Source organism: Colius striatus, chromosome 2 (genome assembly GCF_028858725.1).
Source record: "Colius striatus isolate bColStr4 chromosome 2, bColStr4.1.hap1, whole genome shotgun sequence".
NCBI classification, from domain to species: Eukaryota; Metazoa; Chordata; class Aves; order Coliiformes; family Coliidae; genus Colius; species Colius striatus.
Genome location: NC_084760.1, coordinates 48,327,998 through 48,355,066, shown reverse-complemented (window position 1 = coordinate 48,355,066; position 27,069 = coordinate 48,327,998). Strand labels below are relative to the sequence as shown.

Here is a 27,069-nt window from a genome sequence, read left to right as displayed (position 1 = left end):
TTGTTGAGGACCTGTAGAGACAAATCTTGAATAATCTTGGATGGATGGGAGTCCTGAATGGTGACTGGTTGTTCCATAAGCAGTTTGGCTGACACATGCTGCCATCGTAAGGGAAGGAATCTTAGTCATCTCCATAACAAAATATGTGATTTTCTTCCTCATGCTCCTTTTGATTTTTGCTCTGATGACAGCACTGTCATCCAATTCACAAATTAACTCTTTAGTTCCTATATCATCTTTTTATTTCTCATTAATATGTCTTATTTGGTCCTGAGTCTTATGGTCTTTCCTACCTTCCCACCTCTACCATCCAAGGCCATGATACAGCAGCTGTTGACAAAGCTTTTGATCATCTTTTTTAAACTCCTGTTTACAATACCTAACACTTGCTCTCTTCAGTAAACCAAAAATAAGACCTTTATGCTAGCTTCATTTTAAACTCTTCTTTTGACTTGCCTTTCTTCCATCTCATCTGGTTCAAATGTCTTATTTTTACCTTTAGTTTTTAAAAATGTAGTACTGCTGTTTTAAGAAAACAGTGGTGGGTTCTGTTGTTTCTAAACCACTGGTAGTTGTGCAGCATTGGGCTTGCTTGTTAGCAGCTTTCTTGGAATTGGCCACTGGTCTTCCATTTTTAATTAACATGAAAGAATTTAAACTTTGAATTATCTGGGAACTTCCAATGGAAATAACTATGTAAAACTTCTGCGGGGTTGGACTAGATGATCTCTAAAGGTCCCTTCCAACCCCTACCATTCTATGATTCTATAATGTTTTCTATGTTCTACTTAGACCATTAATTTAGCGTGATGCTTCCTGGATTTTTTTATGAATCAGGGTCTTGTGTTTGTTTCAAATTGCAAAAGTTTCATATTTGCTGGTGACTGCATGCAAAAATGCCACCTTGTTGGAGTAAGTAGTTTCATCAGTAACAAACTGTACAAATGGCAGGAAGTAGAATGAACTTGTTGCAAATTATTGTTGATAATAGAAAACTGTTTACTATATTTAGTTATCAGAGTACTGTTATCAGAGACTTGCATTACCTGGAATTAATGGAATTATTTTTAATTTTGCAAGGGTGTTTTTTAAAGACTCTGTTAACTTAAGTATCCTTTTTTATCTTTCAAACAATTGAAAAGCATGGATAAGATTTGTTGGGTCGTTTAACCAGGAAGTTATCTGGGTGGGATTCCCAACCTGGAGCAGTGCTCTTAACACTACTCTGTGTTCTTTAGCTGATGACTAAGTATTCACAGGGGGTGCAGGAGGTCCAGCTTTGGCTCCCTCAAGTATCTGAAAGGATGTAAATCCCCAGTACTCTTCTGTCTTTCTTTTCAGAAAAATCCTCTTCACACAGGGATATAGGACACCTAGATCAGGAATGCCCAAGTATGTAAGGTTGTTTCCCTCCCAGTAACTTTGTGGAGTTCCAACTTTAGTCCAGGTGTCCTGTCTTGTCTCCTTTAATCACCTGGAGACTGACTGTTTTCACTTTTTTGGCATCTGCCTGAATGAATAATTCAACGTTTTTTGTAACAATGGGATAGCTCAGCAGGAGTGGCCTAGGAAGGAGATGTAAGGATACCCTGGCCTTGTGAGCTGGCTGGCTGCCTGATGAGAGACTCAGATTTCCCAGTGATGCTCCGCATACTTCAGAAAATGAGATTGGACTGAAAAGCTGGTTCTTTGCAGACATGTTGTCAAGTGGCACATCCAGTGCACAAGTCTTCCCTCTCTCACAGCTTTTTGACATCCCAATGCTGTCTGTCACGTGGGCTGGGGAGGACATCTGCATGTTTTTAAGTGATAAATACATCCTTGCTTGTGCTGACAAATTATCTCATTTGCCTTGTTACATCTTTTCACCCACATACCTTCTGTACACACAAAAAGGCAGGAAAATACCTCTCTCTAACAGTCATTCTCTAACTGGAAATCAACATATGCAGCTGGTTAGAAAGGTACTTCAAATCATCTAACATGCATTTTCTCAGGGATGGCACTCTAGTTGAGACAACTGTTTTTTCCAACCTGCTGGGAAGGATGAGTTGCCTTATGGACACTCAAATATTTCTGTGCTTTTAAAGCAGCAAATTGAAAAGTAGTTGAAAAAGTTCAAAGCCAAAACTTGAAAGTTCCATTGCAACTTTTAGCTTTATGACTTTTGTCACTTCATGTCACAACCTAACCATTGTTTTCACATAGTGTTATTAATCAATACAGAGTTTGCTCATTTAAAATAGACCACCTTTTTTTCATGGCAAATGACAGTGAATTTCATTCTTTTTAGTATCCTGTGTTAAATAATAGTGGAGAGAATAATAGATTCCAGCGACCTTTGATCCAACATTACTGTGAAATAAAAACACAACTTAATTTTTTTTTCTTCCCTCTGACCATAATGATTTTAACCTTGTGTAGTAATTTGAATGGGCTTATGGGGGCAGAGTCTTAAATGAGACACAAATGAAGGAAAAATTGCTAATGCTGCCACTGTATATCTAATGAGCACTGTGTAATAAACCATAACCTCTTCAACATTTCTGTGGAAAATGGTGTGATTATTTTGGATGGCTGGCCCTTTGTGTATGGCTCATTACCATCTGGCATAATGTGTATTGATATAGCCTGTAATTGTCAACTCTTATTTGACATGCTGCCTTTAATAAATGTGACTTGCATGACCAGAAACCCCTAATGGTTATATGGAAAACTAATTAAAGAAAATATGTATACTTAGGTAAAATACACACCCTTATATACATAAAATAATTTTGTGGATGGTCTCTGTTTTTCTTTATCTCCTGTTCTTTGTTGAGAATACTTGTCTGTATTCCCACATAAGTACAGCGCAAAATATATTCATTACTGGTATGGATACCTGAATGTATGAAGATGGACCTGAATCCCGAATATGGGTTGTTTCCTCTTGCAGAACATGCTTAATTTTAATTTCAAAATGTTTTTTTTCCTATGTGCCATGCGATAGAATGAGATAGAGTATACCTGTGGTAATAGCACGGGTTCCCAGTCTGCTGGTGGCTTTGGATGCTCCCATGCTGAGGATGAAAGGTTACTGTAGTGGGGAAAGTGTCTCTGGTTTTGATGCTTCTCACGAAGGTGATGACTGAAATAAATGCATTTGGAAATCTTACTGCTGAAAGCATCTATACTTCCTTAAAAGAAAATGATCTTCTAGCCAATAGCAAGATTTCAGATAGAGACCAATATTATCTGTTGCCAAATCTAACTTCTCTGTTTATTTTCTTAGAAGTTACCTTCCTTTGGCTTTACCTTCATAGTGAGATTGGCTTGCAATACAAAACAGGCCATAGGATTTCTCCAACTTTAATCATCTTTAATACCTGTTCTTAAATGGGATTTCATCAGGTATTACCTTCAATTGTGCCATTGTTGGAGCATCCATCATTGCTCTTCATAATAGACTTTGGAAAGTGCCTTCACCTTATTCTTTTCTTGATTTGCTTAGGTTCAAGCTACTGGATCTTTGCTTGATATTCTGAGTATTTTCTTCTCTTGAATTTGTTTTCTGTAATGTGGACACTTAAACTTTCCTTAAATTACAAAATCAGTTGGCAAAATCAGTATCAGCCTTGTCCTTACATTGAATAGATGTAATTTCTTGCTTTGACTGTTTTCTTTGTTCTGATTCTTAGTATGACTCTTCCCAACTTGTTCCTGGTTTCTCAGATTCAATGAGTTTCCGCAGTAATGATTTTTACTGCCATCAGAAACCTAGAGTTGACAGAAAAACTTCTTTTGCTTGTATTCTACCCTTAAATCATCGGTGGGTTCTGTTAGCCTTTTTGACCACAGTGGTGTCCTGTATATTAGCTGTTTATCTGGGATGATCTGTTCCTTCATCCTCTTTCCACTCTTTCCCAAACCTTGAGTATTTTCTTTGCAAAGAGTCTTAGCCCTGTATCTATATGGTCTGGTTTCTGTAATTCTATCCAAGATCTTTTAATTGATTTTTTTTGTAATGCATATTTTTACTTGAGTAAAATTTATTGAACCAGCTCAGGTGACTGTATATTGAGGACAACTCATTCTCTTTGCTGTTTATCAACTATGCGATTACTTTTCTGTTACTTTCTCTCCTGAATGCAAGTTCTCTGGACTTACTGACTGTAAAGTCTTAAACACTGCTACTGTTCCGTAGTGTTATTATTTGATACGGGGCTAGATGATATTTGTATCTGGTTGTGTAAATATATTGCTTAAAACTATAACAGGCTTTCTAAAATCCCTTGCCTTTATGTAGTTATGTTTCTGCTAAACCTTACCTATTGGACCAGTGCAGTTAATATCGTTCTTGGTTTTGAAGGGTTTTTAGTATATCCTTTTAAAATTGCCTTTACTCAGTTCCCTGTCCATCTATGCATTTTCCCTTTCATTCCTTAATTTTCTTCTTCCTTGTCTAGTTTTCTCTGATTTGCATTTCTTGCTATAGGTTTTCCAATTTGTTTGAGGTAGAGAAGGAAGAAATTGTAGCTGGTTTGGCTTTGTCTAAGCCAGATTTTTGGGCATTTTGTTTTTAACCAGCTTAGTTTTTTAACTGGGGAATTGTGGCTTTCTGGTCATAGCAAGATATTCTTGAATAGTTTCCATAAAGTATTCTTTTTGTTGTTGTTGAATTTATCTGATTCAGCTTGTTTCAGCATTGAAAATATTGCTCATATATAATATTATATGTTTCTGAATATTCTATGACATTTATAAAGAATGTTTGTATGCTGATTTTGATTCTATTGTTTTCAGATAACAAATCTATTCAGATCACATTTACTTGTACCTGATTCTTTAGTTCTCAGATAAACTCTTTGTAGCAAATTAAATTTTAATAGGGAATTGAAGTTGAATGCAACATTTTTTGAGCTAGGAAATTTCCTTGTAGAAATTCAAGGTAGAGACAATAAATTATATTGCCAGCATACATTATTCAGAGTATTCAGTATTCTCATGTAATATCTGCATCATTATTTACAAAATGGGAGAAGTAGGTCTCTAAAGAAGTAAACACCTTAGCTCTTGCTATGACTTGGTGTAGTACTTGATATGCTATATATAGGTATTAATATAACCCATAGCAGACACCAACTCAAATTTCAACTTGTCTTTTCTTTATTAGAAGTTTAAGTCTTGATAATTGCCTTATAAAAAGACAATATTGCATTTGACAGCTTTACTTCATTTTGGAAATGTGAGTCATTCCATAGGGATAGCCAGTGATTTTTAAAATGGGAATTACAGTATGTGATTTTAATAATGTCATATTTTAATAAATTTGACAATATGCTTATAAACGAGTTGCTTTAATTTTTGTTACCAATTTTTAGGGTCGGTGTTCAAGTAATCTCAGAAATGTTTTTTCCAGATAACTTACTAAGTTTTGCTTTTTATCTTTGAGTGGATACCCTTGTTTTTTCTTTTGTTTTGATTAGTTAGATTAAGCTAGCCAGCTGTCCTTCAAAGAAAAAAAATCTAAACCATAAAACTCAAACTGTAAAGACATCTTCTAAAAAAATACTTATGTACCTAAGTACTGTCTCATGTCTGGAGTCTACTTCTCCAGCAGTGTAGGAAAGGTCTCTGGGAAAAGGAAAAGTAATTAATGTCTCCTTTTTTAACACTTTCTAGTGCTTATGAAAGCTGTGATAAGTGAAATATAAGATTTAAGTTTCCCATGTCCTTGTCTATGGGGCTTAAAAAAACATACTAGGCTTGCCACCACATCTCACATCTGATCTTTTAATACTTGTCGCTTGCAGAATGTCCTTTTCATCCTTCTTGCTATTGAATTTCTAATGTGACAAGATTTGTCTTTGCAGCAAGTGTATGTGGATTCTTCCATTGTCAGCCTAGCCTGCCTGCTCCTTATCTCTTCACATAAATGGATTGTCACTGTGTTTCTGTATCTTTTAGTAGTTAGATGCTACTCACTGTACAGGCTTGCTCTTGATATTCTCTTCTTTATTGGTCCCAGCTTGCATATATGCCTCCAAGTCCTGGAAAATATCAGTTTGACGTATTGATTCTAGGAGTATTTTACTGCTGGCTTCTCTGATGAACACTTGCTTTTTTAAACTGAACTTGAGGTAGCTATTCTTAGTAGATCTTTGTCTAGTTCCTCTCACATGCTTCTAAGAATTGATGCTTTTGTGTCCAGACTGGGAATATGTTTCTTTTAGCCTGTGCAATTTGAAAGGGCAGTTGCTGCGGTGGTGCCATTCAGCACAAAAAATGTGCCGTGGAAAAAAAAAAAGATTGCGATTGCTATTACTTCAGCCATTAACACCAAATGTAGGAGTGAGCCAGAGAGAGCCTTCAGGCTCTGAAGTTCACCACTTAGGGCTTCATTTTTCTGAGAGATGATGCAAATATGGATCACTTGCAGTCTGGTGCAGGCAGCTGACTCCAGGGTGTGAGGACTCCTAACTACGTGGTTGTTACACAGTGCTGGTCATCTTTGTATGTCAGTGACACTAGTTGGAAACTGATATAAATTGTTTAACTTGATGTCTGAAGTAAAAAGACAAACTTTGGTAAACCTAAATTAATGATCAGTGAGATCAAGACTGCCAAAACCCTTCTTCACAATTCCTGAATTAAAAAAAATAAACAGATGCCTGACTTCAAGTGCCCTTTTGCCCCCCACCAACCACCCCATAACACTTAGGGAAACTGGCTTGCTAAGTTTAAGTGAATGTCTGCTCACTAAAAATCGAAAAACACTTTCAAATCCTATCATGATCTTAGTAAGAGCTTACTAAGACAAATTAGGAGAAGAGATATTAAGTGATATGCAGTGGTGAGGAAGATACAGAACGAAAATGTTCGATCTTTTCAAGAATGAAGAAGGAAAAATACATGAAGGTGTATAGGTGGAAGTCTTACTTAAAAAACTTTGTGATGGTAGGAAGGGAAGGAGATGAAAGAAGTAAGATATGTAACCAGTTTAAAAATAAAGGTATTGTCAGGAATGCAATTAAGCAACATACTCAATAAACTTCATAGAATCAATGTCTTTTAACTTCATTTATTCCTAAGGTTGAAGGTGCACCTACAGTAGCTTAGTGACCAAGATAGGAAGAATCATAAAGTCCTAGTCTCTGATCTTGTTAAAGAATAACAGTGGATACGTATTTTCTGCTGGATAATAAGACACATGAGTCACAGTCCTATGAATATTTAGTGCTGTGCTTAAGTCTCCTGCTTTATCCTGAACATTTTTCCTATTAGTGAAACCACAGCATCTGCCATACATGTTGACTGGTTTAATCATCGCCCTCCACTGCCCTTTAATATCTTGTAAAAGAGACTATACACAGAAGATGACACTGAGGCTTTCCATCACTATGATGCCATTTGTTACTCAGTAGCCATTGTTCATTGTTCATTATGGTTTTATTAACCGTGACGATGACTTGGACAGGTGAATGGAAAAACTGTAAAAATCCCTGCCCTTTCTTTCTGTGCAAGTAAGTAGGTTATCTTGGTGCAGCATGATGGCTAGAGCATACAGGATCAACTTGAATTTAGTGTATGCACCTTTTTGTATTTACAAAAGTTTTTCTTTCTGTTTGTTGGTCACAAAAGAAAGTAAAATCAGATCCCAAGTTCTGCCCAAATACTTCATCAGTGCTTAAGATTATTACTTCTACATACGAAAAAGCATTGGCTAAAGGATAATTTTTCACTAAAGAACTATTTTATTTTTCTGATTCATAGGCACATATAGATTATCATAGTTGCCACTAAAACAGAGGGAGATTTTTTTTATTTTAGTGTATTTTTTTTAATCCTGAACAAAAGGCTTTTCATCCAAATTAATCCTTTGTATATTGAAAGGAAACTATTGGATTGACACTTACAGAGAAAATGATCAAATCTTGCATGTGTATTGTTAGTCACTTCAAACATTCAGTAGTGAACGCTCTTACAGAATTGTTGATCTTTCAGTCCCATTGTCTTTGTTCCCTTTGCAGTTGCTCCCTTTGCTGTAAATTTTAGAATATTAATCTTACTGGCTAATATAATTCTTTGGTTCATTTCTGTGAAATATTATACCTACTATTAACATTTTCAATTATTAAAAGGTTCTTTGCATAACCTGTTGTCCTTTAAGAAGGGCCAGCATAGTTCTGACGGTTAGCTGATAATAAAAGGCAAACTGACTGAAGTTTTCTTCCCGTTGCTGATGGGTAAGTTTCTGTGGCAAATATTGCAGAGGAGTGTTAAAGCTGAAGTATTCCTGTTCACAACAAAAAAGAAATGTACTGTTTAACGTTTCCATTGTGTCATATGTATCATATGTTTTATAAAATGCTATTTTGACATTTTAAAATAGGTCTTGAAATTAAGGACTAAAGTAACTTACAAGAACCCTCAAAGAGGCCATACTGGCATAATGTTTCATAGCTGTAAGTCTTTAAAGGTAACACAAACAACAAAGAAGGTATTCAGGATGCCAGGAAGAAACACTGCAACATTCATTTTTAAAAGTTGCATAGGGGATTTACTGTCAAAATCTATTTTGTTTCCACATAATTTTGTTTCAATGTCTTGCCAATCCCCCTTTACCATTTCATGTAGTTTTGTGTAAGATTTAAAATTTGTGTTGAATTCTGCATGAGATGTGCATCTCCATAATGAGGCCATTGGTAACTGATACTGTGATGAGGCAGACTCCAAGGCATGCATATTGAAAATTTTAATCCAAAACAAAATTGTAAAATGCATTTTTTTGAGACAGACATATATTTACAAAGTTTCTCCATTAGTTCTTTATTTATGTCTGTAGAGGTGGTACTTGTGTAATCACAGAGTTTCTACAACACGTCTATTCCTTACTTTAGTGTCACAGCAGCAGGATGTTGCTGCTACTGCATTAGTTTTATAAGGGCAGATGTCTAAAAGATTTCTTGAAGTCTGATAAGTAGTTCATCAAAGTTCACCAAAATGTACTTGAACGTCAATGATCTGTGTGCTTTCATTGGGTGAAGGAAGCAAATAGGAAGAATAGAAATTGCACTTGTTTTATTTGTTGCAGGATCTTATTGTCTATATAACTTTATTTTGCAATTCTTCTAGTATTTTCCTTCAAGTTGGTGTTTTAGAGACAATGTAGCTCCAGTGGACCTTGCTGAAGAGTTTTTTAATTATTTGTGAATTTAGTGGTTCCTTTATAATTTCCAGGGTGACATTTACAGCTTGAGGAGCTGTAATAATAATCTATAACAATATAAAAATATCTATAATAATATAAAAATAATCTAAGAGATACTTTATAGCAAGTGTTTTAAAGATATTGAGTTAGGTACACTGGTACTAAAAGTGAAGGAACAAGGGGTCAAGAGCAAAAAAACAAGAGGCAGCAAACATGCTGCTCACTTTTACATATGCTTCAGGCAAGAAGAGTCTCTGAATTAAGATTTTCTTGAAGAGTAGGGCAGAAGAAGAGAGCCGAGAACAAGTCTGAGGATCTTATCAAAGACTGGAAGAGAGGGGGAAAAGTATTCACTACAGTGGTAGACAGTAATTGATTTGAAAGAGTAATAAGCCAGTATGTACTGTTGTGGAGTCTCCATCCTTGGACTTATTAAAAAAAACTGTCTGGGCAACTGTCCAGGCAACTGTTCCTAGGTGGCCTTACTTGAGCATAGGTGTTGGGCTAGATGGACTCTGGAGGATCCAACCTCAACCGTTCTGGTATTCTCTTACTTGGGAGGAGGCTGTGTTTTACAATTAACTCTGCTTAAATAATGCATCTAACAGCAGAACTTGTGCTTGTTTGACTGTGACCCATAAAATTTCTTAGTTAGGTCTCCCAGGTACTGTATCATCCTCTTCGGAACAAACATTCCTGCGTATGGGTTAGTTTTTGGAAGGGAAGAAAGAAAAGGAGATCAGGGCATATGTGGAGCTCAAAATAGTATCATGAACATGATGCCTGTAAGTGGAGTCTCTGGGGCACTTGGTGATGGTTTTGCAGGGAGTCTTGTTTCAGACGTGAAGGTCATGGAAGTATCTTAACATTTGATGAAAAAGCTTTCCCAGTTCTTAGCCTGCTTCCATTTAGGAACTTTGGGTATTTTAAAAACGTTGACTGTTTTCTCGGTGCTGCCTTGCAATGTAGGTAATTCTTGTGACAACCACCTCTTTCTTTGAGTGAATGTGAACGCCGGATTTGAAACAGGATGGAAGCATTAGGAGCTCTTCATCTTACTGCCCCGATATTTCTGCTTTTGGATCTGTCATATGTTGTTGTTCTACATCAACCATTGCAGAAACTTTTTTTTTTTTGTAATTAGCTACTTTCAAATACAAAATTGTTATCAATCAGTTGTACTTCAGATTGAGAAAGCTGTATATAGTATTGCTTTAGCCATTCAATAGCAACTTTATAACAGTAAGTTCTTTTGTTGTTGGATGCTGGCCTTTACAAAGTCATGTCAAGACTCCTGTATCCGTAACAGCACTGTAGATGTCTTATTGCACATGAGTAGTACTGAGGTTATCACAAATAAACATTGAGAAATCTATTGCCTGGAATTTCTGCAGTAGCTTTGGTTCTTGGATTCTTAGTTTGCTAGAGAAGGTAGAAAAGCAACATATAAAATCAGAATTAGGTGCAGATTATCTGCCTAATACGGATCTCGTTAGCACAAATAATATGGATACCACTTGGAGAACAAACGGATTATAAAAAAGAAATGAAAACATCCGTGGAATGCATGACACTGATGTATTTGTGTAACCTCTTCATGAAGAGCGATGCTGAAGTCAAAGAGGGGATTTTGATTTCCTTCATTAAAAGCTTATTAAATGAAGAAATAGGACTGTCGTTGTTTTGCTTCAATAGTTGGGGGTCACAGAGGCGGGCCTGATCTCCTCAGGATATTAATGCCTGCTTTCAGCTGGGGGAAATGAGCCGTTGCTTGAGTTAGCTGCAGCTTTATGTGCTCGTCACTAGGGATCCCCATATGTCCTGGGATCTGCGGCAGTCGGAAATGGCAGAGCTCGGCAGCAAGGAGCAGAGGGCTCTCATTGCTATTCATAACAGGTAGCTCAGCTCAATCTGCCCAGAGCAAGTCTGTTTAATGTTGATCAGCTGTCCATCTGATAAACCGAATTGATATGGACATTTCCTCCAAGGGCTGCCCTGACAATGACAGCAGGAGCATCGGGATGTCTTGTTAGTCTTTTTCTCAGAGCTTGAAATTTTATTAACCCTTTGTGAGAGCCGAGGCAAGCATGATACAGTACCGTGGCTGTAGGTTATGTGAATTTCTCCCTCAACTCTTTGGAAAACAGCATCGACTTTGAATTTTGTTGTCTACATGGAGAATATTTTCTTTTCAGCTTGTTTTTCTCTGCATGGAGCAAAAATTGTGAATTGCAAAGGCAACATTTAAAACAGCTTAGGGGTTTTGTGTGTGACAGAATACTTTGGGAACCTCTGTTTATCCTCTTCCCCCAGCTTGTCTGCCTTTTGCATGCCTGCCCAGGCTGTATGGCTCTGCTAGCTCTTCTCTCTTGCTAATTGGCACAGATCACTGGCCTGAAACAGTTGCTGCTGGGGCTCTTTGCAGGTCAGATATATTTGGGGCAGAAGGTTACTTTAGATTAATGTCATTCGAGGTGGATGAAACGCATCTGCACTGCTTAAAAAAAACAGTATTAATTTACTCAGTACTATGCTGCTACTGAGGCAAAATCTAACCTGAGCATGTATCTGCAGGTGTGTGAATTTGTGGAGCAGTTTAGTTAATGAATCAGTGCTTGGCCACTTTCGAATAAGCACGGGGAGCCTAACATGCCTTTGTACTAGGCTGCAATTTAACTTGAACTTTAAAGCCTTTTAGTCATTGGGTCTAGTTGAGGGCATGCATTGTGTTTTTGCTGATATGTGAAGTCTCCATGATATAAAGGGAACTGCTTAAATGACAAAAGACGTGAATGTGCTGAAGATTTCATGGCAGGGGGGCTGTGTGTATCTAGGTTTGCACTTTTAAGAGGATGCTTCAGTGCATTGCTCTGTTCCTGTCTCCCCACGTCCCTACACAGTTATTATGTCTGTTCATTGCCCTGTTGTAGTTCTGAGCTAAGGTGACATCTCTGGGCTCCTTGGAATGACAATTACTAACTGTGGGGAGGCTATAGGATTGAATTGTGGGAGGAGGGGAAGAGAGGGCTGTGCTAAGGATACCATTTTCGAAAAATGAAAATAGAGGACAAGCCTCTATGGGATAACCTCTGTGGCAAGCCTCTCACAGGGATTTGAAATCCCTAACTTCAGAATGTAGCACACTGTATTGGAATAAGAAGTGATTTGTAAACCCATCCAAATAAAACTGGATCTCCTTCTTTGCTGGACAGTCACCTTTGCTGCTTCTGACTAAAACAACCAGTGAAATATCATTAGTACGCGAATTTAAAATGTTCAGCTGTTTCTCCTCTCCCCTTTTATTCTCCTAAGATACTACAAGGTATCTTGTTATTAGTTTAACTCTAATTTGAGCAGTCATTGAGTGCAGCATTCTGATGGTGTTCGTGTTGGCTTTTTTGTGACTCCCCCACTGATATGTCCTTTGTTCCTTCCCATCAGTACTTTCTGCTTGGCATTTTCTTCATGTCACTGCCCTCGAGCTTCTAGAAGACAAAAGCACCAGGAGGACTATATTGATTACTTGGCTTTATTTTGTGAAAGAATTCAAACAAAAGGCAGCATTCCTCCAAATGGAATGTGTTAACCATAGCTTACCTGTAAATACTTAGTGATAGTTCTCTGTGCTCAACACCTCCCAGCTGTGGCTCTGGAATTATGTAGAAGAGTTACGTGGTAATTCATGAAATATCTGTTTACCAGATACAGTTGGGGTTTTTTCTTCCTGAGGTTCTATATTTTCACAGAATCATTTAGATTGAAAAAGACCTTTAAGATCAAGTCCAACCAATAACCTAACACTGCTACATCCACCACTAAACCATATCCCTCAGCACTTTATCTACATATCTTTTAAATATCTCCAGGGACGCTGATTCAACCACCTCCCTGGGCAGCCTGTTCCAGGGCTTGACAACACTTTTGGTGAAACAAAAATCTCCCAGTATCTAATCTATACTATTCCTGGTGCAACGTGAGGCCATTTCCACTTCTCCTGTTGCTTGTAGCTTGGGAGAAGATGCCAACACCCACCTCACCACAACCTCCTTTCAGGTAGTTGAAGGGAGTGGTAAGTTCTCCCCTCAGTCGTGTTTTCTCCAGGCTAAGCAGCTCTAGTTCCCTCTCCTCATCAGACTTGTTATCCAGACTCTCCACCAGCTTTGTTGCCCTTCTTTAGACATACTTCAGCACCTGAATCTCCCTCTTGTAATGAGGGACCCAAAACTTTCTGAATTTTATTTACAGCATCAAAAATAATTGTACTTTTTCTTTGCTTTCAGTCAAAGAAGTCTGGCTGAGATTACGGAACTGATCCACACTGCCTTTCTGGTGCATCGTGGTATTGTGAATATTGGTGAGCTCAAGTCCTGTGATGGCCTGCTGAAGGATATGCAGTTTGGAAATAAAATGGCTGTTTTGAGTGGTGATTTTCTTCTAGCAAATGCTTGCACCAGCCTTGCACAGTTGCAGAATACCAAGGTAAGAAGAAAAAAATTCTTCTATTGCCAGAGCAAGTAATTACTAATGAATCTAATGAATACTAATGAGGTTGGGGCATCCCTTTTTTCAGTGGTATCTAACAACAGGACAAGGGGTAATGGGATGAAGCTGGAACACAAAAAGTTCCATGTAAACATAAGAAAAAACTATTTCACTGTTCAGATGAGGGAGCCCTGGCACAGGCTGCCCAGGGAAGGTGTGGAGGCTCCTTCCTTGGAGGTCTTCAAGACCTACCTGGACGTGTTCCTGTGCGACCTGATCTAGGTGAACCAGCTTCTGCAGGGGGGTTGGACTAGATGATCTCTAAAGGTCCCTTCCAACCTCTAACATTTTATGATTCTGTGATCTTCCAAAAGAGATGACCTTTAAAAAACATCATCAGTTATGATATGTATGTGTATATGCAGCATCCATTAAAAATCAGCATACTTACATTATACCTGTAGGTGGATTAACAGGCTGCTGCTGCTGTGAACGTTTACCACTCTCTCATAGAATTACTATGATGAGGCCTTTAGTATACATTCTGAAGCACCATAGTAATGGATGAGTGGTTAATTTGGGCATTTAACATATATGCAGTGGCATCCTTGTGACATATCAAACTACAACACCTCTGGCAGACTGCCAGCTGCAGGCATGTTTGGTTTGTTATTTTCTTTTACTTTGTGCTTTGTGAAAGGTTTATGTGTCTTAGGAAATTCTTGAGGGAAAAGACTTCATTTCTTTGTCTACACAGTGCCCAGGTGACTTTTTACTCCTAATAAAATGACTTGATTAGGCATTTGGATACCCTTGAGTATTGGATTGCCCTATTAACGTGGATGTACTGGCTTCTAAAGGGCAACTGCAATCCAGATGCTCAGCCAAACTGTTGCAAACTTTACAGGGAAATGTTTTTTGTGACAAGTGAATTATATGTAAGATTTTGGAAAACGAGACTATTGGAGACCTTAAGAGATCATCTCTCTAGTCAGTTATTCTTCTCCCAAGATAAGATCAGCTACAGTTACACATTCTTGACATGTGTTTGTCTAGCTTGTTCTTAAAACTTTCTATGTTGGAGAGACATTCCTGGGCATCGCTATGTTACTCTAGTGTTAACAGCTAACTATATATATGGCTGAAAAGCTTAGTCTGCAATTCCAGTGGAAACAGAAAACAATTCTGTTTTTTTACAGGGGTACTTTTCATATGTGTGAAGATTACTGCCATATCATAAAGTATATAAAATGTTTGTCATGCATGCAGTTGTCAATAACATAATTTTAATCTTGTTCTTAAAGGAGTCTATTGTTTATAGATTCTCATGCTAAAGCTTCTCGTGATGGTAGTTGAGTATTTCTGTAATGCTTTGATTATGAATATGACAGTTTCTCTCAAAAGTGGTGTCATTTTTTAACATAGAGCTCAGTTTCAAAAGAGACGAAAAATTAGATGTCAATCTGCTGGAATAGTGGGTTAAGCCATCATGGTGATAACTGGTAGTAAGTATTTTTCTTTAAAAGTGTTAAATAGTGCAAAATTTTAATTATGCCATAACCAAAATGGGATGCAATTGATTTTATTAGTTACCATTGGTTTGTATCGGTTTTTTTTCAGTACGTAGTGAGATTTTCAAGATAGACCAAAGGATTTAACACTACATCAGTTTTTTGTTTCAATATAAGAGGAAACTTTTCTAAAGTGTAGCACCTATTTCTTTGCGTTTAGTACATCATTAAGTATTGCAGCAGCAATGTATAATCCCTGAAGACTTGCTAGGAAACAAACCTACAGCGAAATGAAACACAAGTGCAAAGAAATACTTTTTTTTCTTTCTTTTTTTTAAAGTAATCATTATACTGCATGTCGGAAAATTCTGCCAAAACATTTTAGCACTTTTTTTCATTTTTCTGACATCTAAATACTTTCATAGCTTCTACATACGATAAGTGGGATGCCATTATGGAAATTGATTGACTTAGTAAATTATTCTTTTTCATACGTCTAACCCTGCTAGCAAAAGTTAGAGAAATTGAAGTACAAGCTATAGAAATCTCTTGACAGGTGCAATGATTTAAGCATACTGTATTTATTCTTTTCTAAATGATGAATTTTCAAATCTGGCATCTGTTTTTCAGCAGTGTGAAATAACTGTGACTTTTTTCCTTCATAATGTTTTGTTTTCTTTGATGTAAAAAGTAAAAAATCACAGTACTGCTTTTTGCTGGCATTTATTTGGTAGCTCAGCGAATTGGCTAATGAAAATGAGCGGCATTATATCTCACATGGTACTGACCGTGGTAGGCTATAACCTCTACAAGCATACATAGCTGTTGTGTATACTACAATTTAAACTGCAGAGGGTTTTAACATTCGCCGAAACTGCTGGTACCAAGATAATTCTATTGTGCTGTTAAAACTCTTGTCTGAGCTTGTGTATGATGCGTTTTTCTCTCTGCTTCTCTCGGGGCTGACAATTAGATGTGAAATTCTGTAGTCCTAATGAAATGCAGAGCTATTTTATAATTGCCAAGGGTAAAATTAGCAAAGTCAATTATTTTCCCTTAGGCTTTTCCCTGTAGATATTAAAAGGCTGCAAGGTAATTGCCTTAGGTAATGCTTTGATTTTTAAATAACATTAAATATAGGAATTGTTGTTGTTAATTCATAGTAATTTTCCTCTTCTTGCTACTGTTGTACAATGTAACTGTAATGATGTTAATAAGATTGAAGGCTCAGGGTTTGTGTTTTGGGGAATTTCTTTTAAACTAGTGCTCGTTCTGCTTGTGGTTTTTTGCTAAAGTTACGCAAAGGAAGGGTTTGGGGGTGTGTGTTTTGTTGTGTTTATGGGGGTTTTTAATATCTGAGGTATAAGGACTCTAGATTTCTTGAAATGTCAGTTAGGTAGCATCCTGTAAGCTAAGTTCTGCTGCTGTGCTAATGTAGTCATGTAAAATTTTGGAGTTTGAACACGTGATAATTCAGAAGAAAGCATTCTCATTTTCTATTTTGTAAAGTTGAGACATTAATTATGATTACAAAGTTCGTATTAACTGAGGTTTAAAATAAAGTACTGAAGGGCAGATACAACTGCATGCTACATTTTTGTAATCATAGGAAAGTTCTGCATTTATTTAGATAAATGAATGGAAATTTCCTACACACACTTTTACATCTGCAATGCATTAAATTGATCACATCACATGTATTTACAATTATTTTGTGTATTCCTGTTAGGTTTTTTATCACATTACATAAACTATCCTTTGTTTGTCTACAAACAAACTCTTGGCTCCTCTTGGGCTGCTGATTGCAATTATAAATTATGTTGTTAACTGAAGATAATATGGATAAAGCCATACTTCAGAGCTGCATCTTCTAGTAGATAATATACTGCTAATCCATGGATTTTAGGTGAGAATTGAGCCCAAAGATGAACTGGGTTGGATCTTTTAGTAGTTGGTATATCAGCAGGATTTAGGACTGGTGAGCCTTTGACAGGGAAGGGCTGGTTAGTTTTTGCAGCTTAATAACAACACGGTAATGTCTGGTTACATGCTGATGTATTGAATTGAGATGTGTTTATATGGGATGATGGAGTTATTTTGGCAGATTTTTTTGAGATTGCAGTGGTTTGATACTTGGACTGTGATAAGATTTTTGTAGAATTCATCTTAAGTCTGTAGACGTGGAAGAGGTGGAGAAGTAAAAGCTGTTTGCACAACAAACTAAGGTACCTCCCAGCTTTTTGGGGGTGTATGTTGAACATATGCAGTTTTAAATATATATGTGAATAAAGTAACAAGAAGTGAAAAGGGACATGTTCAATGGTTGATTCTTTGTTGCTGTTGAAGGTAATATATCAAGGTATGAACGTAATAAGACAACATTTGTTGTCTTGTTTTGCCTAGCCAAGTATATGAGGATGAAACTGCTAGCATCCAAGTTTTGTTGAATCAAAGTCCTTCTTTGAGTCTGGTAGCAAACAGTGTTAATTTTCTGTTTAACTAACCTTCACTTTTGTAATACTTTTTAGGGTGTCATTCAGATGCAAACATAGCAAAAGTAATACACATTAATTGGCATTTTTGTCATCTGTCAGCCAGATATATGAACATTTTAACACAAGTGATATGTGAATGTTGACTGTGATATTATCAAATAATATGCTTTTTCAGGGTATATCACAGATAAGTTGGAAGAAACCTGTTGCAATATTAAAGCTGGAGATTCCTAAAGCTTCTGAATTATCAGTTGTCTTATGAAATGATGGAGAGGGTGCATAAAAGATGTAATTCCGATCAGGTTTGATCCTCCCACACTCTAAAGATAGTGGTACATAAAACTTGAGAAGGATAAAATGATGCATTTTGCTGTAATGGCTACTGTAGTGTGCTGATGACTAAAGAAAATAATAAAATAATCAGTTAACGTGTTGTTCTCAAATCCAAAAACTGATAAGAAGACATATCATTGTATTTTAAAAAACCCACACAACAACCAAAAACAAACCCCAACATATCTAAAACAAAAAATAAAACCACTAAAAAAGAAAGAGGGGAGGGGGGAAGCCTGGCCCAAACCCATGGAATACATGTAATGTGGTGTTCTTCATAGTTCTTTGTGAAAGCTTTAGAATTACTCTATGTTTCCCATTATAATTCAATGAGCGCTTGTTGAAATGATTAAACTGTGCACAGAAGCACTTCCAAAATAGAGCCTGAAAGCTTGGAACTGAATTTAAGAATTTTGTCTTTCAATGCAGAGCTCTGCCAGAAGACCACATTATAGAGCATTGTTTTATTAAGCATTATTTGTTTATAAATAAACAGTAGCACAGATGTATTACTTATATAGTGGATGCATTTCCTTCTGTTAAGTTTATATATTCCAAAAGGCATAAATGTGTTGTTTACAAAATAAGCCTTGTGTTTGAGTAAACGTCAACAAGTTATTCATGTATGTCTTCCTATGTCATTCCTGTTACAGCAGTCTGAATATGCATGGTGCTTCATAAAATAATTATGCATCTTGAAATACCATTTCTCCTCTTTAGCATCAGTTATGGTCCTGTGGGGAAGTCTGCTTTGAATTTGGGCAACTTGTATCCTTGTTGACCAGTGAAGGATATGAAGGGGATCCTTTTTCTGGAATTACACCAATCACTCTTTGAATGTAAATTGACATTTTTCAGAAGTGACAAACAAGTCAGAATCTACAGTTTCAATTTTTAAATGTGATTTAAGAAAGATGGTACTTATATCAGGCACTTTTTTTCCCCAAATGATGTGAAAGCAAAGAACAAAACTGTTCAAAAACTATTTAAGTATTAAAACAGTGAAAAATTGTGGATTGGCTATAGAAATGACTCCTAGGATCAGTGGCAGTTTTCTAGTCCTCTCTCCAAAACTGAAAAATTATTCTAACTAACACGAAGAGTGCATGCCATCAAAAATCCTGTGAGAAATATCCCTTTTAAAAGAAAATGTCTTGTTGCCAACATAAAAACAGCCATTAGCAGCCACTGACTTGTAATAGGACTGTACTGCTGTCCCTTGGAACAGTAGTTTTCATTTTGTTTGAAATGAGCAGAAGGTGCTTCATGGTAGATGCAGCCGTGTGACGAGTTATCTCTGGAGCAATGAAACTCGTTTTGAAAGAGTTATTCTTCATTGTTTTCTCTAGTAGAAAATTTTAACCATAAGTTCCCATTACATATATTTACATTGTAGTTTACATAAAATAAACAAAGGCTCTTAATCTGAATTTTTCGTCTGAGATTCAGTAGCTGTATTGATCAGAAAAGGAAGGATGAAAGAATTATGGAGAAAAGGTGAGAAATAGAAATAATGTATTTGATCCCAGACACAGTGTTAGTATAGAGATGGTATTAAAACCATTTCAAATAGTATATATATTCATAATTATTTTTAACCCTTCACCTTTACTCATGTATCTATTTCTGTTTTCTTCCCCCATACAAGCTGCTGTTAGGGATAAGTACTTTCAAAATGACCAACTCACGGAGCAGCTAAATGACACTGACGCATTAATTTAGCAGGAAGCAGAGGTCAGATCACCTGACCCAGGTTATGAAGTTTGATTGTGAAGTTGAATTCTTGAGAGAGAAAAAAATAAGTACGAAAAACAGCTTTCAAAATTTTTTTAGAGAGCAGGATAAAGGGCTTTTCTGAAGTACATTATCATGTCTGTCTTGATGTACCTTCCCTTGAGACTCTGTTTGATCGTGACATACTGGACTGGATACAAAGTGGGGTAGTATCTACAGTGCTGAGTATTTTTACTCTAACTTTGTATTTCAGAATGCCACAGGGATGTGTCTCAAAATTGGAAACTACTGAAAGATATAGATAAGTTTAAAGAGCTTTGAACTCATTTATGGAAAAGTACACTTTAGAAACACTTCTATCTGAGTAATGAGGGAGAAGAAAACTGAGGAAGACTTGTAATGTTTTTTAACTTAACCTAGTATAAAATGATGGAAGACAGCATAGCCATCATGATTGCATTGCATTATAGAACAAAAGTCTAAATAAGCAATTCTGTGTCTTAAAATACTGAGATATAAACTCAATATTGACACACAACTGAGCATAGATTTTATTGGAGAATGTAAACACACTTTCAGTACTGGGAAATACGTTGTTGTGATTCATACATAATTATGAATAAAATCTTAACAAAACCATTACTTATTTTAATAATCATTTTTAGGGTGCACTTTTGTGGAGTAAATTTGGATTTAATTTACTTTAAAGGAAAACAAAAGAGATTGTAATTCAAACAACCTTTATATCCATTTAAGGGACATGCATTGTTTTTTCTGCCCAATTTTCTCAAACATTGGATTTTTTATAAGATTTCTGTACTAAAGTTTTCTTAGCAGTCATATGAAGTTCCTTTGGTAGCAAAAAGGCACTTTTTGTAATAGCTGATGAAAGTATTAAAGCATGAGGGAGAAAAAATCCAGTATGTCAGAGAAAAAAAAAATCTGTTGCAATCAGTGCTTGGTAATCATATTTTCCACACACAACTGCCTTAAAACTTTTGTCTAACATTTTTGCTGTCATTAGAAATAAAGGTTCTTGTGATGATTATAAAATTGTAGAATTATGTCCATGAATATTGTAATTACTTCATTGTGCTCTTCCCATTGACCTTTTCCATGCCTGTGTCAGTGGAGCAGTTCCTTAGGAAGTGAATCATATGGCTTTATTTTTAACTAGTAAAATTTTATCCCCAAAGTTAACACCTGAGCAAACTAAACGTTCCATTTTCTGAATCTTTTTTTTTTTCTATTTCACTTTTGCTGTCTATAACTGTTAATATAATTAAGTATTTGTAAAATTTCATTACTTTAATGATTGCAGTTGTATGTTTGAAAAGTAATCTTTTGGAGAAGTTAAATTATAGGATTAGGTGATAGAGCTTATTAACTTAATAATTTAATTGAACTTATAAAAATTAGAATTAATATGTAATTGTGGTAATAGGTTAGAAACAGTCCCGTTCTTCATCTGTAAGAGTTCTGTTGCATTGCAATGAGTGTCAGTTTTGAGATTACAATCACTTAACTTTGTTTTGATTCCTCAGTATTCTGTATACATTCCTCAGATAGGTCTATCTTTTACCTTAGTGGCCTTTTGCACCTGTACCCATTTTTAAAACTAATGCTTATGTTAAGCTTTCCCAAAGCCAGACTCCACTGGGGTTTGTATAGGCCTGTATTGAAAGAGTTTATTTTTCTGTGGTTCTTGGCCATGGCAGTGCTGGAAAATGTTGTGTTCAGATTTCAGTCTGTTTTCTGTCCTCCCACTGCTGTGTGGAAAAAAGGAAAAATAAGAGTGATTTCTGCCATAACCCTTACGAATGTGTATGACTTACAATCAATGCATTGTAGCAGAATGATAGCTGTGGAACATGGAAGAAGGATTGCAATTGAGAGTAATATCAATATAGGTAGTCATAGGTATCACTGTGAATCATCAAGTCTAAGATTGAAACTCTTTCCCGAAAATACCCTGCAAGAATATTTTTTAAGCATGGAGCTCTTGAGAACAGAATTGTGAATGTTTGAGATTCTGTCTCAATGCTACATTAACTGAGGAAGTAACAGCCTCAGGAAGAAGTTACCCACTCAGTTCTGATGAATTTTCAATAGGTTACAAAAGATTTTTGTACTGGTTTGTATGAAGTCCATTTAACGTTCTTGCCTCTGAATCATGTCACTAACAATTTCCTCAACTTGCCCCTGAATTTGCCTTCTTCGTAGGAGCAATCGGTCATGTTAATGGCCCAGCAGACCAAAGTCAGTGTTTACTGCTTGAGTTCCTGAACTGAGTGCCTGTTGTTATTCCACATAATCATTGTCCTCCTCAGAGGTAAACCACACAGGTGCTTCCAACACATTGTTCAGTAGTTCATTTTCTGATAGAACTACTGTTTGCCTCATTCTAATTAACAGGACGATCTGAGAGGAAAGTCAGAGGTCATTCAAGATCCCTCTATACCTGGGAAATGTGTTCTGGATTGTTGAGTTAGCAGTGTCTATCTGTTCTTTTTTCTATGACCCTGAATGGGAAGTTGTCTAGTGATGAAGACAAATGGCTTAGGAGTCAAAAATATTTGCAGACTATGAGATATATCTGTGCATATTGTGTGTGTTTATATACACGCATATCTATTAAAAAATCAATTTCATCAAATGTTAAGGCAAAATTATGGAAGAAAGGCTTTTTTTTTTTTTTTTTTTGGAAAGGCAAACTCCCCCACTTTTCTAAGAAGAAATTGCCTTTCAAAGATTTGAGACAAACATTTTAAAGTGTCTATATTTTATATTTCCTTAACTGTTAAGAAGAAACTGTATCCAAGATGTTGATCACTGCCAGAATATGTAAGAAACGGATATTCAAAAGAAAACAAAATTTATTCTGAGAAATTGAAGTAATGAAAACTTGTGGGTATGTGATGTTTTATTCTGTGAGAAAGGACTCTTAAGAGCCAGCAGTTCTGTTGCTTCATTCACCACTTACTTAGAATAGGTATTGGCACTGTCCAGGTTTCTTAAAGCAGAGATATTCATTACAGCTCTTTCTTTCACAACCATGAGTAATCATAAGGGGGGAATTCATTGCTAAATAGTTTTAGTTCATACACAAATTAGGTGAAAAAGAATTTTCACAAAGCTGCAGAAGGTGATGCCCTCCATAAGCGATATTTTGATGCCAACTTCATTCTTTTCAGTAGCTGAAGCAGTGGAAGATCACAAATTCTGTTTTCTTGGCTTTATTTAAACTCTGTTTCTTAAACATACTAAGGTTCATATTGACAATACTAACAGTATTCAAATTGACTGCTGCTGATTATTTTGAAAGACTTTTTTATGTCTAGGAAGAACCTTTTTATCAAGCAGTGGACTTGAGTGATGTGTTTACATTACACGTTGTATTTTCTTACTAATTTGTCATTAACAGAGGGAAGAAAATAATAAATGTGATTTCCAAAAACATTTAAAACTTGCTAGAAGGCAAGTCAGTGTGAGGAGTCATTTCTGTGTTTCAACTGAGAGAGGGATAGCTTAAAAAAATAGTAAGACTCAAGATGACTTTGAATAGTAAATACGATAGGATTCAATTCTGTAGGCTGACACACTTAGTTACCTGTATGACTAATGGCATTTGAGGAGATTATCAGAAAAGAAAATGTAATTCCAGTGTTCTTGGAACTCCTTAGAATTTTTGCTCCTCTTTTTTCTAGGTATTATTGAACAATCAAAATCCAATTTAAGCTGTTTACTGAGCTGCTTCTTTAGCGTCCTGGTTTTGCAATATTTTTGTGTCAAATGCAGGAGAATATTTAATTTTAAGAACTTTCCATAGAATTTTTAAATGTGGAAATATTTCTGAAAATTAATACTTGTTTGGGAAGGGAAGTCAAATGCAAGTTGAAGAAAGTTTTGTCTGTGTATTTAATGTTTCCTGACTAATTTTCTTCTTGTATGGAAAAGTCTTTCTACATTTTCAAGTCTACACATTAGCAGCAAGGAGTAGGTTTTGTCTTAGGAGATTTGCAAGGAAAGAATATTGTTTTGACACTAAGAAAGGAAGGAATTACTTCTGGACCTTTTTGAAAGGAATTTGGCAAATAGAAATTGGGATGGATGAGGAACAAAGATATATCCATTGCTGTGTTCTTCCTAGTGCTGTTTCCTGTCTTCACACAAGAGCTTTCTCCTTTTCCTGATGTTCCCCTTGAAAATATCTGGTAGAGTGTGGAGAGACACTGTGTTACAACTCTGAAATAGTGTGGTCTGTGTAATAAATTCCGTTTCAGCTGCTGAGTTGAAAATAAACCCACCACAGATTGAATGGAGCTCAAATTCATTCATTTTTTAAAAAAAAAGCTAGAATGAAAAAAACCAGTAAGAAAAGTACATAAGCAGTGTTACGTTGCAGTGAACTTTAAAGAAAATATTTCGAAGACAAGTAAAGGGAACAAAGTGCTTGAGTTTCTAAACTGATGGCATCAGTGTCTTCTTTTCATCCAGGGTGTTTAGAAATCTTGTGAATGATGAGCGAGACCCAGAATCCATTTGTTTTACTGTGCTTGAAGGAGTCTGAATTGTACCTTCTAACTTCAAAGAAAGTGTTCTCCCAAAATATCTTACATGCTATGATTTCCTTGCAGTCCTTCTAGCTTTAAAGTGTCACTTTAATTAAAGTACACAGCTGTGGGTTTTTTTAGAACAAGTGGATTCCCCAAGATGGCCAATGGTAGGTAAGAACCCAGCTGCTGTACCCATGGCAGTAAATGCATGGTCTGATTCCGCGTCATCACATATGCAGAATAGGAATTCTGAACTCTGAATTTATGTTATAGATGGATTCTCAGGAAACTACCCAAAAGATTTAGTCTGATTTCAGAAAAGGAGGGAGAAAATTCAGTGTGTAGTTGGTTGAACATCCTGAGTAATTTTCTGAACCACTAAGAAAATTGCCACTGTCTTATTTGATTTCTTCAATTGGTATTTAGAAAATCAGAGCTGGCAAACTAGACTCAAAGAAAATGCAAGAGAACCTTGAAGGACTTAGACTGTGCATTTAGTCAGAGTAAGTTATGATATCAGAAAAAGGCACGTTAAGTTTCACCATACTTCTGATCTTCAAATCCATGGAGCTTCTGGGGCACTGAAGTGTAGCACAGACTTCTGGACTAATTAATATTACCATAAATCGGAGAGGTCAGAGCACAAGTTCTATCTTGCTGTGGAATCAGCAATCATGTGCTTGTGTCTAGAATTTACACCATATTATACACTTAGTCTGCCTAAATAGTAGGAGAGATTTTAGATTAAGCAATCCTTCCCTTCCCTATGTTTATTATAAATTGATGGCATTTGTGTTGACCTTTTAAAAGCAGCAGAGATCACATCTCTGTGAGATGTGATCCAGAGCCAGATGCATTGTTAAAAAGATGTTGAAGTAGTACTTCCCTAGGAAAAAACCAAACCAACCAACTCTTGCAGAACTGTTGCAGAACATGTGTTTAAAGGATATTAAATTACATGCATGAGCTTTCACTTGTCACCTAGAAGGAACTGGTCATCCCCTGGGTTGCCCTAAGGTTTGTGGATACTCCTGAGGGACAGAAAACACAATGCTTTGGAAGTGCTACTGCAAAGTGGAAAACATAAATAGAGTGGAAATTTGGTGTTTTTTTCAATAAAATCTTACTCCTGCTCATATCAAGTGCATAAGAGAGACCAAGCTTCTCAAAAAACTGTAGAGGACTGAAAAAATAGCGGGAGGGGAGATTGTGCATTGATCACTTTTGAGATGCTACTGTTTTCAAGCAGTCATTCAGTGAGTTCTTTCTTCCCTTTCCCTGTCTTTGAACTAATTTAAAATGGATCTCAATCTTCAAATGAGAAGACAAGAAAAGCAGTTGGGAGCTTGATTTTTGGGAGTTGATTTTTTTGTCTCCCTTTTCTGCTCTTCAAACTCACTTCTCAGAAATATCAGCAAGTGAATAAGGTCAGGCAGAAAGGCACCAATGGGAATAGAGACAACTTGGATATTGTTTTCTGGTTTTCATTGACATGCTGCATGATTTTGAGGAAAATAAGTTCCCTGACACTGTTTTCCCCTTATATAAAACAGGAGCAAATAAATTTTACAGTGGGCGTTGATTGCTTTCGCATTTTCTGATGAAATTGCTGCACAATGTATCCTTGTCTGCATGAATGCTACCGAATCTGTAATATTTTTTCTTCTTCTATGTCAGTTTGGGATACAGAGGAAAATTACCTAGTTTCCTCACTTTTTGTTGCTTTCCCCAGTGCTCAGGACCCCAGGCCACTGGTGTTAGGCAGCAGATGCTTTTCATAGATGAGATTAAGGGTTGATGAGGTAACATACCTCATACAAGCATCCCACTGTGCTCTTGAAACTGGAATTTTATTTCTGGTAGTGATCTGTATGGTTTTGCATTTACCTTAGAAAAATAGATATTTGGAAAGAAAGGGGGTAATATTAAAAAGTTCTCACTAACATACGATGTTCAATATGTCACTAAAGGCCTAATGATATTTAATACATATATTTTTCTAAATAATGGAAGTATAATTCTCCTAAGATGTTTCATAAACTATTAGAGAAAGAGGTACAATTGTTCACAAATGTTTCAGCAAGATTGTTTTAAGTCAGTTAAAATTGCCTTTGAGAGTAGAGTTGCACTAAAAAGAGAGGAGAGATGGAAAAAAGAAACCCCAAAACAGGGTCCTGCTCATTCTAGAGTTTCAGACGAGAGAGGAAAAGGTCTAGTTATCCAGAGCCAGATGCATTGTTAAAAGTTCATACTATCACTTTGACATTTAGAGTAGGACTCAGTGTCTTTGTAAATTCCTCTTCGTATTACCAGTGCAAGTCTCTGAGCTCAGACAGTTTCACAAACCATAACATTTTTTAGTGAGTGATTGATCTGTATTATGTGTCTTAGCCATCAGAAGAATCTTGGGATGTTGCTTGTATAAACTGTAATACAATCTGATCCTGGGCATTTAGTTACAGACTTTCATAGACCTATTGGCGATACTCAATCCTCTTGGATTTGGGAATAGGGCTTATCTGATACCTTTTAAAAAAAGAGGGGTTAGGGGGGATGGGGAGTGGGGAGGGGAAGAAAAAAAAAAAAAAGCCCTTCATTTTCTCTATTCTCCACTTAAATAACTCACCACATCTGGTAACACTGTAGGATCGTTGTCCTTTCAGTTCCTCTGCAGCTCATACTGCTACAGTATTTCTTTGGTATTGAATTTCCTAAAGGGCAATATGATTTCTTCTTTTTTTTTTTTCCCCTCTTTTTTCCTTAGG

General features: G+C 36.3%; 1 protein-coding gene across 2 annotated transcripts in view; it reads left to right on the top strand.

Moving 5' to 3' along the window:
* PDSS2 (decaprenyl diphosphate synthase subunit 2) overlaps positions 1-27,069 on the top strand; it is a 125,438-nt gene that overhangs the window by 64,523 nt on the left and 33,846 nt on the right. For both annotated transcript variants that reach the window (XM_061989826.1, XM_061989825.1), the window contains exon 3: positions 13,474-13,672. In XM_061989826.1, coding sequence (XP_061845810.1) covers positions 13,474-13,672 — 199 coding nt within the window. The remainder of the gene's footprint in view (positions 1-13,473; positions 13,673-27,069) is intronic.